Source organism: Platichthys flesus, chromosome 14 (assembly GCF_949316205.1).
Source record: "Platichthys flesus chromosome 14, fPlaFle2.1, whole genome shotgun sequence".
Classification (NCBI taxonomy): Eukaryota; Metazoa; Chordata; class Actinopteri; order Pleuronectiformes; family Pleuronectidae; genus Platichthys; species Platichthys flesus.
Window position 1 is genome coordinate 6,417,595 of NC_084958.1, and position 12,896 is coordinate 6,430,490.

The window sequence follows — 12,896 nt, forward strand, 5'->3', positions numbered from 1 at the left end:
ACCTTCACATGAACGTCCTCCGTCTCCGCACATCAAACCTTCACAGAGGTGTTGTGCTTCTTGTCAGATGGCTCAACATCGAGCGTTTCTAAAACTTCCTGCTGTATTATAAATAAGTAGGTTTATAGTTTTGCCGTTCAGTGCTATTCGTAGCTGTTGTCACATTATCCCAGAGGAAAGCTTCCAAGGAGGATGTCTCTGTCCCCCTATTCTCCAATATAGCAAATTTCCACAGATGCTGTGTCCCAATTCGGTGGCTGACTCCTCCCCAAGTATCACGCACTTATGTTCACATTCACTTTGTGTCTGCGAACCGAATATTCATATTCAGGTTTACTCATGTGATATTTGTTTGGGCCTTTTGAGGAATATGCACATGTGTAGATTGGCAACCCGACACCATTATGCCACAGGATGTCAGAAACTCTTAGTATCTCACTTCACGTCATGCAGGAGTTTAAAGTTTCAGGTACTCCTTGTGACCATGTGGACACATTATACTTTACATGTCGTTTATGTAAGTTCATCAATTTCAATTACACTTAATTTAATTTTTATATCACAATATACATGATCTCAAGGCACTTAACATAGTAAGGTCAAAACCAACATTAGGCAAAGAATATCTCTTTTGCGGAGGAGATGCAGATTCTTCGGAATGATCCCCCCTCCCTCTGTGGATTCAGACCCTGAATAGGGACACATCACTGGGAATAATCTTTCATTCTTCTTGTGCTGGGGAAAGTTGAACAGATCTTTGCCCACATTACTCCCTTACTGTTCATCAAGTGAAAATTCATTCCGTTTTTGTTTAGACTATGACCAGATTACAAATCTTGGTTGGTTAGTGTATCCTGTTGTCGGTTGGATAGGTCTGCATGTCATTCCCTTTAGATTCTTGTTGTGCTAGTAGCTTTTTTACTGTGTGGTTGCTGCTGGTGTTGTGGTACCGTTGTGGTTTTGTGGTGTTTCTTGCACTTGCATGGCTTTGAAAGTTGACAGGGTTGTCTGCTGGCAGAATGGTTTCCAGTGCTGATTACCCTACACCAACATCTGAAAAGCTTCAGATGTAGAATGTGAATCTACCTTTATTTAATTTATACATTATCTCCATATCAAGGCAGTGCAAGTAAAAGGTCAATTCTGCACCAACTCTGACACTGACACACAGCAGCTGGAATCATAAAATGGTGGAAGTAGCACAGCATTATAAAGTGAAACAAGGCTCCTGTGCCTCACAGCTTGTATAAGTGATTGATTGGACTCGCAGATCAATGATATGAGCCGCTTGTCGTTCCTTGACAATATCAGGCAGAACAAGCGACATCGTCAATATCTGTGTTCATCAGATGCTTGAGGTGTGACTGGACCTGCACCACCCCCTCCACATTAGTGCATGCATTCCCCACTTTGTGTCAGCTACCCATCCTGTCATCCTTCAATTTTGTGGACAGTGCAGCGTCGGCATCTTGTGCTTCTGTGTGTGTGTGTGTGTGTTTGTGTGTGTCTGAGGAAAGTGGGTAATTACCGACGCCTGCGCTTCCTAAAGGTCGCCGGGTGCCCGAGGTGACACAGAGGGCAAGGCACGGCGATCGATCACTCACTGCGCCATAGACACGAGGCTCCTCTCTGCTCATCTGTCACTGTCCCGCGTCTCCCACTCACACACTCAGGCACACGGCGAAACGCACACAAGACGTCCCATCCGTCTCTGTCTGTCTTTTAACCTGTCGCCGCACTCCGTCCCTGTCACCGTGCGTCCGATCTTAAAGTCATCCGATTACTCTCGCTAGCAAGTGTCAGAGAAGCCAGAGGATTCCACTGCACCCTAAACACTTTGACCAGATTACACTGAGCCCTGCCGTCAAGTCTTTAACACGTCACCTGTCAGGTGGTTGTTATGGATCATAACTTGCAGATGCTCAGGTAGTCTAATGCGAGTGAAAAACAAGGGGAGCTAAGTTGTTTCAAGTGTTCTGTTGTCCTCTCCTGTCTGTGGAGCGAGCTCAGTGCTGCGGTTCAGTCCTGTCAGTAGATGTCTACCCCCATCTACTGGTCATTTAAAGAAGGCGCCTTCAACTTATGACGTCTTATTTCGACGTGAGAAATGATTCACTTAATTAGAGGCACTATTTTCAGTGTTTAATATTTACATTTATATAGCAAATTGCTCATGACAAGCATAGACTCAATGTGCCTCAAGATAAAAGGAAAGATACACAACAAACACATGACATGAGGAAATATGTAAAATATAGGGATGTTTATATATATATTTAAGTAAATTTTTTTAATGACTAAAATATAATTAAATACTCCAAACTGATAAAAACAAATGACATGAAACATAATATATATTAAATATGATTATTCAAAAGGAAAGCAGCTAAATTATTGATTCTGCAATGAATAAAATTGGTGTACTCTTTAACCAGACCCTACCTTAGTTGGCCTTTTTAAAAAGGAAATAATTTATTTCAGACCTTAACACTATCAACACAATAAATATTATTGGTTATTTCAATGACTGTCCAGGCATAAAAAATGGTGAATGACATAGAACAATATTCTTTTAATGTTCAGCTTTCCCCGTAGAATGAATTCAATCTATAGTGGAGAGCAGGAGATGCACATGGACACACACAAAGGTTTCTGAGTGACAGGAACACAGACTTAAGAGTGAAAGATTAGTTCTCATTTGAGAGAGAACTGTATTACATGTCACTTGCATATACACACAAACTGAGGTCTGGAAGTCTGCCAGGATGGATTTATGGACGATAGCGTAAGCGTACTCGCTGCCAGTTGCGCTGCACACAGCAATACAATGCAGCAACTGAGGAAAACACCAAGTTAGGGATCTCTTTTGTTATGTGTAAAAAGAGTTTTGGTTAATCCTGAAACTATGGTTGGACAGATAAGAATAGAGCTTGCCACCGCCGTCTAGACAATTAATGGGAAAATATGATTTCTGGAGACTACTGTTTAACGTAAACCATGATTCGAGGTATACTTTTGAAGAAAAGTTTTCTTAATTAAAGTTCAACTGAATTTGTCAGTCTAGTGTAGCGGTATAATACAACTTACTACACAAGTTTCACAGTAAGAAAAGATGTCAGAACATTGCCAATAAAGGCCACTCTGCAGTGGCAATTCCTGATGTACTAAAGTCTTGGTAAGGTCCAAAAGAAAAAACTAACCGAGTTAGGTAGGTTTATGTTTGTACATAAACCTACCTAGTGTAGGTAACTTTTACCTACGCCTCGACAATTATCAAACTGTGAGGTGGGTTGATCTGACGTTTGCTACAGCTGGCCAAAGTACACGTATATACATACTTCCGTCATATGAACATAATGTGTAGGTACTGTACGTTCGTGGGCTGAATCCATACAGTGGTTGCCTGGCTGTCATTGACGCACGCTCTTATATCTGTGAGTGGTTTTGTCCACACACGTGTTTGTGTTGCACTGCGGTGTGTATGCGCGCAATCAGTTCAATCCCGGCACTGTGATCGATGCCACCTTTCGCCCCCCCCTCTCCTCTTCCCACACCCACTCCCTCCCCTTCCGCAGAGGAAGCCTGCTATCCAGTTAGGTGCAGAGATCAAGAGCCTAGGGGCGTGGCCAGGGCCCCGGCCACTGGCCAGTGGGGTCAGAGAGCGGCAGCCTAAGTCCCTCCCCCTCGGCCTGTACTGCCTGTACAGGGGCCTTGTGATTGGTGGCTACGGCAGCGGCATAAAGAGGCTCCTCCCACAGCCCCTACGGAGGGTAAGGCACTCCCTCCCCCACTCCCCCCCCCCTTCCATCTCTCCGTTCTTTTCGATAGGGAAAAAGGAAGGAGCGCCCATCAGGATGGGTTCAATCATGGTTTTCTCCCTCATCTTCTCCTCTGCTTGCTCCCCTCTGTTTCTGCTTGTTGCCTGCCTCATGTCGTGTGCGTGTGTTTGACATGCAGGCTACCGGTTCATTGCTCCCCCCCATGCTGCCTTGCTCAGTGGTTCTGTGGCTGCTGGCTGTGTCGTTTGCTGGTTAGTGGTTTGATGATGTTGGTTGATCAGGAAATGTGCAGTGTTGTTCTGGTTGTTGCTCACTGGCATGTGTGTGTGTGTCTGTGTATGTGTGTGAGTGCCCCATGGATTTGGTTAAATTTCTTCTTTCCTTTCTTTCTTTTTCTGTTTTGTAGGACTCTTACACGATGCCACTCACCTCCATCCAGTGCTGGCACGTCCATTGTGAAGAATGCTGGCTCAGGACTCTGGTATGCACTAACTCTCTCTCACATGGCACACACACACACACACACTCACACACACACCGACCGGGCAGCTCCTCAGAACATGTAGTTATTGGAGCCTCATTTCATAGTCAGTGAGTTTGTGTGTTCGTGCCCCAAAGGGAGGAACTAAAATGGAAATATTCCCCAAGTGACCTGTTCTCTCAGTGCGTGGGTACGCACACGCGCACTGATCCAGGCAATGCAAACACTTCCAGTTTTCAGCCGGGAAAGCTTAGATGGAATGGTCCCCAAAAGGCTTGTTGGAGTAAAGTGGTCAGACCTCCAATGAGTTCTACATAGTGCCTCGGGTCTCTCGCTCTCTCTCTCACACACACACACACACACACACACACACACACACACACACACACACACCCCAACCACAGTGGTCTTGTTGGTTATTATTTAGTCTAATACATTCAGTAGTGTGTAATTAGCTGGTGCTAATGTGGTAAATGGAGCACAGAGGAAAAGCTGGAGGAGGATAAACAGACTCCTCAGTGGATTTCTCTCATTTCTTTACAGTTTCCTCCTCTGTTTCTCTCCACCTTCTTTAATTCTGACTAATTTCCAGTCTTACCTCAGTGCATTTACTTTATCTCTTGTTCACCATCTCTTTCCCCCTTCATGCCTCTTCCTTCTCACTTGCACACTTTGTTGACTTTCGACGCACACAGGGCAAAATTATTAACAAGACTTTCCCTTCCATTAGCTCCAGTCAATGTTATACTTTCAATTAACTGTACACTAAAAGCATAATTAAAGGCCCAAATACAAAGACAAGCGAAAGGCTTTGTGGATGAAGGATTAAAATATGTTGCATTAGTGAGCTTCGTTCATGACATTGATGCTCCCGAGGTGATGAATCTGGATCCTTCCAATCTCTTGATTATGCTTCAAACGATTTATAACATCCAAAAGTTTCCAACATTTAAGTTCATGGGTGAATGCCCCAGAAGCTAATGAGGTTATTCCCATCAGCCCCCTTCATGCTTTGAGCTGCAGAGCATGACTGTATGACCCCTCTAGCAGTGAAGATCAAAGAACATCAAAATATCTCTCCATTTTTTACTTGTTACAGCCACAGGAAATTTTTGGGTCAGTGTTAATTTATATTTGTTAGAGCAATACAAATATGAAATATCACATCCCAAAACATAAAAATATCTCAAATCTTCTTTCCAATTTCGTTATCAGAGTTAGACTGTACTGTCAAAGTTGAACTTTATACCAATTCAGCTCATGCATCCAATATAAGATCAATACTGATTCATAAAGAAATTAATTCGCCACAAATAAAATTTAAATGTGAAGCTTTCCTTCTTTCTTTTCTTAACTTATTTTAAAGATAGAGGTTGAGAAAAAGTTCTTGATTGAGGCCCATTGTTTCCATTTGCCAAGTACCTGTGTGTGTACTGTGTGTTCGGGCAGGCGTGTGTGCATTTTTGTGCGCACGTGTGCATGCTGCCGTCACTGCCCTAATATCGAGGACATAAAACTCTTAGCCTGGAGACAGCTATAAAAGTGGGAGAGCACAACCTGATCAAAGTAAATGCCTGGGAATCTAGTTAACGTCAGGCCAGCCCCTCACCGCTTTAATGAGCAAGGCAGCTGGAGCGCAGCGTGACAGGCACACACCCACAAACACTTACCGACCGCAGCGAACAGGAGTACAGAGCTCTGACAGGCGAAGAAACAAACAAGAGGAGGGCCCCCTCTGTCCATGCAGGAACGACGAACACTTCTTTTAATGGGCTGTGACTATGGCAGGTTTCTCTTTGTCAGGGACGGTTCAGAGGGGTTTTAAATTTCTCCGGACACAATTTCTACTAATTAATCTCCTCACATTTATCTGTTCAACAGTGTTTCCCATGTTGACTTGGTGTTCAGACCAGTTTAGATAGAAACCAGACTTTCATCTGTTCATGGGGACATACATATGTTAATTAAACGACACCGGGGAAACCCTCAGTACCACCACCACCACAAAAACAGTAAAAGACATATGTCGACAATGTGATTGCACAATCCAACGCTCAAAAACACATGGTCAGTGGCAGGCTCACAGCCGCTGTCAGCATCCGGTGAGTTAGACTTATAAAATCCTGTAGCTTTGTGAAGCGCTATTTGCTGCATGTTTGCTCGCGTTGTTGTCAATAAAGTTTTAGGGTTAGGGTTAGTTTGAGCTGCAGTTGTGCACATTGCAGTTCTCTCTCACGCGAGCTTGTCTTTCGATCTTTGGTCTGTGTACCTGTCTCTCAAAATGTGTTGTGTATGAGAGCAGCATTGGTGCACATGCACTCCTGCTAACCCCATAAATTCAATAAATTCTGTGGGACAGAACATTCCTAGATCTACCCGTTCAGTCGGCTCCACACCAAATATTTCCTGATCTATAACACATCGTCCTTACAAGTTCCGTGATAATCTGCCCAATAGTTTTTATGTAATACTTCTACACACAAACAAACAAAATTAACCTACGTGGCGGACCTGACTAATCGCTGGAGCTCTACCAAGGTTTGTCTGCCTTATTTTAAAGCTTTGAAATAAAGCTGGTTATTGAACTTGCTCGTCTTTGGGGCAGAATGTAATTTGTATCTAGCACCCTCTTTCTTCCTTTCAACACCTCCACACCTTTCCTCTTTCTTCATTCACTCTTGAACCCTGAAGAGACTCTTTGAGTTCTCTGGAGCCACAAATCCTCTCGGCAGGAAGGTGTGACATCTGTCTGACTATTTCCTCACCTCAGTCCCCCTCTGCACGTCTTCACCCTTCGGACCCACTTTGTCTGCCTAACCAGTCCAAAGAGCTTATTGAGGGACTAACGTGGAAAGAAGCCTATAAATCTTTGGTGTCAGATGAACCTGAACATTTTTGCCCAGCGGGGCCTTGTACGGTGCAGGTCCTCAAGTTATGTGATCCCTAAATTCTGTTGTACCTGTGTTAAATATCGCACACACAGCATTTCCTTTGGCAAAGACTCTTAGCATCATTCATATGCAGAACTATATCCATGCTATGTGTGCTATTTATTTAGATATCACAGTATATTTTGGTTTAAAGTTGAGTGTTATATTTATTTGGCAGAGGTTCTAATTCCACTGTATGCACTGCTTACTAAGACTATAAAAGATTTCAGATTTCTCACATCAACACACTCCTGACATTTTTATCACCTTCTACGTAGATTCCAGTAGAATGAGCAATGAAAAGGATTTTATCAGAAATACATCATATACTTTGAGGTTGAAGGTAACTGTGACCTCACTAAGCACATTTTCGCTATAACTTAAAATGTAGTTTGCTAACTAAGAAACATTTTAACAAATAACTGTTTGTATGAAATCGAAAGGTTCAAAAGTCAGTTTCGTCTAAAATAAAAAAGCTCCATAAGTCAGATACAGAAGAGGAGGTTGTGAACTAATCTCCTACACCTTAAACGAGGCATGCGTCTGCAAAGTGGTACTCACAGATTAACATTTACATGCATTCATTCATCTGTTACCAATGCAGAAACAGAACAGTGGAAGTTGTGAGCAATCAGCCTGCATCCAGGAGTTAGCAGCCAGCTAACTTCAGAGAGGTGGAGGACAGTGGTAGAGAGACCACCCAGTCCGAGTGTTGTTACACTGTCAGCCCTGTGGCGCATATTATCACCTGTTGCTTTACTGCTGATGGCAAACTATCAAAGCAGTGCAGAGGGAGAAGGACGACCATGCTGACAACAGGCAGCTTTAGATTCACAAGCAAGGAGGAGCTACAGCAGTGGGGGTTTTCCTTGCCGAAAAATACTTCAGGGCCGGTATTGATGCCGTATTTGTTTCATCAGATCCATGAATTAATTTCTAAGAAACTGGTGAAAATGTCAAATAGTTAAATGAAGTGTGTAAAAATATTCCTGGATCGATGCCCTGATCCTAAATGTGAAGGGTTATTTATGAGCCCTACAAAATTCTGTCATGTTTGGTGGTAATCCGTCCGGTTGTGTGATGCAGCTAACTAATAGAAAACCAAACACAGATGACAACATGATCTTAGCGGAGGAACTTACTGAGTCCTTTTCATAACAATCAAACTAACCATTGGGTCTCTTTCCTTCACAGGGGAACAAGAAGCTGTGCCCACAGTGCAACACCATCACCTCACCCGGAGACCTGCGGCGTGTCTACTTGTAAAGAGCACCCCCGACCCCCTCCTGCGCCTCGTCATCCTTCCAATCCATTCTGCCATTTTGGATTTCATCACCCGCCCTGTTGAACGCCATTTATTTTCTCACACTCTCATGGCCTGGATCGTTGTTCAAAACCCCATCAGAGAGTGTCCAGAGACACAAGACTCTGCTGAATGGAAACTGGTTTGCATACATGACTGAGCAGCACTGACTGACTCTCTGGCTGCATGGCCACACATAAAAAAAAATGAAAACCTAGACCAGGGATCTCTCCGACTTGTTTCCTCTGCCTGACAAACATGACTCCCCTCTAACTGTAACATGGGGGATCGTCCACTGAAGGACTGTGAAGTCAGTGGAGACGCCCAGCACCCGGCGACACCCTCCTGAGATACGGAGGCTTCAGGCTGCTGGAGATGGACCTTAAAGAACTTCTAACTGCAGAATATAAAGACTTCTTTGTCCCCCTCTCTCTCTCTAGCTCTTCTTCAACATTTCAGTAGCGCTGGACAAATGTGCTCGACCCTGAGGTCTTGACAGAAATCTTCTTTTTGTTTTTCGTTCCCTGTCCCAGAGAGAGAACTCTAGCTTCATGCCCCTGTTGCTTAAGAGGATTCTAAAAAAGGGCCACTAAAACTGAGCTTTGAACCAAACTGAGAAGAACCTGACAACCTTGAAAAAGAGATTGACACTTATCTCTCTTCCACCTCTTCTTCTCGCGGGCCCTTCCCTTCCCTCTTCCCTTTTTCGTGGTGTTCTAGTGAAGTAAACCAAAATTTCTCCCCCTCCAAGATGCAGTGCAAGCACATGTAATATAGTTCTATGTATGTTTGCAATGTTGAGTGTAAATGACAGAGTTCACACACGTACGTACACACACACACACACACGCACAGATGCAAACAGTCTCACGTTACCATCAGACAAACACTGACGTATATAATATCAAAGTCCTGTTTTTAGTTGGAAGGGTTGGGGACTGATGTTTGGGGGGGAAAAAATGGCTCGACTAAAAGAAGCCTTCTGTATTTTTAAGAAAAAAAGACAATTGAAGAGCCGTTTAAAGTTTTATTTCACTGTACAGGAATAAAAAAAGTTAAGTAAATAATAAACTGCTTGAAACTAGATGGTGAAGATGTAGGTGGTGTAAGAGATTCCTCTTGCCCCAAGTTTCCTGCAATGAAGCAGAATGATGGAACTGCTGTTTAGTTGCAACAACGTCCAACTGAGCCTTTCTTTTTTTTCCCTTTTACCGTCACTCCTGCTTCGTCCCGGTCGGAGTAACAACAACATGCTCAGATCATAGTCTAGACACGTTTTTGTTTTACCTGTTTCAAAATAAAGCCTTTACCCATTATTCTTATACTGCTATGCTGCAACAAAAAAAAAAAAAGGTCCCCAAAATGGCGTCCGTTATGGGCAGGTTATTTTCGTAAGTTATAACAGCAGAGGGACGTCGATGGAAAAAGAAGGCTGAACTGGCAACCTCAACATTTCCTCCCTCCCTCTACGGCGGCAGCGGCCGAGGTGTAGGTGTGCTTTTGTGTTCGTAAAAATATGTATTCTGTGACGTCTGTATTGTTGTAAGAAATGCTGAGAAAAAAAAACGAGAAAAAAAAAGAAAAAATAAAACTTTTCGAAATTCCACGAGTGGTCCTGTTAACGCAACCTGGGTGGTAAAATAGGACATTGAAGAAAAATGTTGCTGTGTTCACTGGAAGAAAAAAAAAAAGGGAGGAAGACGGCCTTAATGCTAAAGACACACATTCTGTTCATGTGCATTTTTAAATAGATGGTGTGTCATCTCAGTGTCGGTGTTCACTCTCATGAGACTTTTGATTTTCTGCATTTGAAGTTGATCATCTCCATCCTCTGTGAAATAATGTAAACGGGTTAAACATCCTTTGTTTGCCTTCATAAAGAAACGGGATCCTCCTGCGAATAATTCCAGGGGCGAGAAAAGCACGAGTAGATCCGCCGTGACAGCTGAGCTCACCTCTACCCGTGAACCTGTTTCCTCTCAGCTCTGTCCCCGCTGGGTTGGCTCACTGTGTAGGCACACATCCGGCTAATGGGTGGAAACATTGAGGAGGAGACAAGGGGATGTGATGCTGCGTTCGCGCTGTGATTGCTCTGATCTTCCGTTGATTCGAACCTGCCCCAAAGATGACAAGTTGCACAAGAGGCTTGTGTCGGAACTAATTTGTGTCTTGTATATTCTTGGAAATGGTACATGTCTTTCCCGTTTGTAAACTACATTTGACATTAATTAAATGATTGTAAATCTCAATCGACCCTCCGCTGGCTTTTCTTCTTTCAATCCGCCCTCACTGCTGCCAATGCATGTGTGCCAAGGAAACAACTCAGTTTTTCTTCTTTTCCTTTTATTGTCTTCAGTCGTTGGGAGTGTTTTATTATTTTCTTCCATTGTTGGAAATCATGACCTTGATGCAACTCAGTAGGGTTTCTTGGATGCAGGAGAAATATCACAACCCCCCATCGAGACCACACACTATGTTCACCATGTGTCCAAATGTGAGGATTTTATTTAACAACTCTCACTTACATGAAAGTGGCGTGTGTGTGTTTGTGTGTGTGTGTGGTCTAATGCTACTAGAGGCACAGTTCTTCACTGTTTCAACTGTTGATCCAATAATTTTAGCAATTTCAAAGCCTTTATCACAATAACATTAACCTATTTTAAAAATGGAATCTGTACTTTAACAATAGTTCATATTCTTTGCTTGATGATCTAGTTTCCATGCACTCTAAAGCATGATATGTAATGTTCAGGAGTTATATTGGTCTATATATTGTTTAATCATTTTAATAAGGTGAATTAGGCTTTTATATATTTTTCCCTCATGGACCTCTGGCAACAGCTGCTGGATTCCCTCAGCCTCCTTGATTGGAAACTACTGCACTCAGGTCCACAATTCAAACTATAACAACAGCACATTCGCATCATGAACCACTACTAACTTTAAATGTATCCTGTGGAGTTTCTATATTTTTAGTTTCTCTTCAATTTGTTTGGCTCATGCATGAATGAGCATGTCAGTGACCATAGCTGCTGCAAATAGTTTGACAACAGTCACCTTTACATGCTTTCTTCCCTCTGGAGTTAGAAGGATTTTGCAGTACATCGGGATGTTACACAGTGGGGACTAGAGAGTAAAGGTTTGCTGAAGCATCAACATTCTAAATTAACTGAATCCATGTAATGTCAAATTAAATGTAATATTTCTGTAGTTCAATATCTTAAAAGGTTTATTTAGCCCAAAACTTCCATAATCTAGTTTTAAAATATTTATTTGCATTGTGCAATGATACGACTGGTTAATATCATCATATAGCTCATACAGGGGCAATTGAATCAGCAACATTTCCTTTTTTATGAGCTTCGACCCCAAAATATGCAGTTCTATAAAATGTTTTCACATTTGCACAAATCCATTATGATATAGATTATAGATCTGTTTGCACTGCTGAGGAAGGATGGCTGAAACATTAGTTGGAGATGCTGCCATAGTAAAAAGTTTGTTTTCCATAAGATGAAAAACCACACGTACAATGCATGTGTTAGGTCAATGTTTGAGTGAGTGTCAGATGTGGTCAGTTGCTGATAAAGTTTCATTACATTGGGAGTCTGTGCCCTGGCAATCGGGGATGGAGCAGTGGTATTGAGATCCCGACAAATCGTGGGTCAGTTGCAGCTGCCAATCATTACAAACTTACAGGGATAACTAGGGATAAGAAATGGCACGAGAATTAACATGTCCACCCAAACTAAACACATCCTAATACATTACTTAGTTTTAGGGCAACTTGTCTAATGACCACCACACTGACACTTACTCGAATTACAACGTATGGATGTATGGCGACTCTGGGGGCCTCCGGCCTCTAGGGGGCCTCAAATCCCACCCAGCTGTGGCAGTATTCTTTGGTTTGTTTGTTGTTTTTGTTTTTTTTATTAAAGTTTTTAATGATTTCGTCGTGTTTGTGTTTTGCGACACAAACCTGCAGAGAGAGACATAGAGAAGAGAAAACATGAAGATATCAGAGGAACTGAAATTTGGAAAAACAACATTTCTATCTACAGTTTGTTCTCTATGTCAGTTGTTAGCATTAGCAAATATATGCTAACGGCGGGGAGCAGGAGGAAGGTAACGCGAGAGCAGCTGATCACGTCATTTGCGTTGAACGTCATCATGAAGCATAGAAACAGACCTGAGACCCTCACCTGTTCTACTGAGCCACCCTCATCTTCATCCTCTTCACTTAGACCCTCACCTGTTCCACTGAGCGACCCTCATCTTCATCATCCTAACTGAGACCCTCACCCCTTCTACTGAGCCACCCTCATCTTCATCCTCTTCACTGAGACTGTCACCTGTTCTACTGAGCCACCCTCATCTTCATCATCTTCACTGAGACCCTC

At 42.8% G+C, this 12,896-nt stretch overlaps 1 protein-coding gene across 2 annotated transcripts in view; it reads left to right on the forward strand.

Moving 5' to 3' along the window:
* Positions 1-10,742, forward strand: part of rnf220a (ring finger protein 220a) — a 161,052-nt gene extending 150,310 nt beyond the window's left edge. For both annotated transcript variants that reach the window (XM_062404211.1, XM_062404210.1), the window contains 2 exons: positions 4,186-4,260; positions 8,385-10,742. In XM_062404211.1, coding sequence (XP_062260195.1) covers positions 4,186-4,260; positions 8,385-8,456 — 147 coding nt within the window. In that variant the 3' untranslated portion in view covers positions 8,457-10,742. The remainder of the gene's footprint in view (positions 1-4,185; positions 4,261-8,384) is intronic.
* The last annotated feature ends 2,154 nt before the right edge of the window (positions 10,743-12,896 follow it).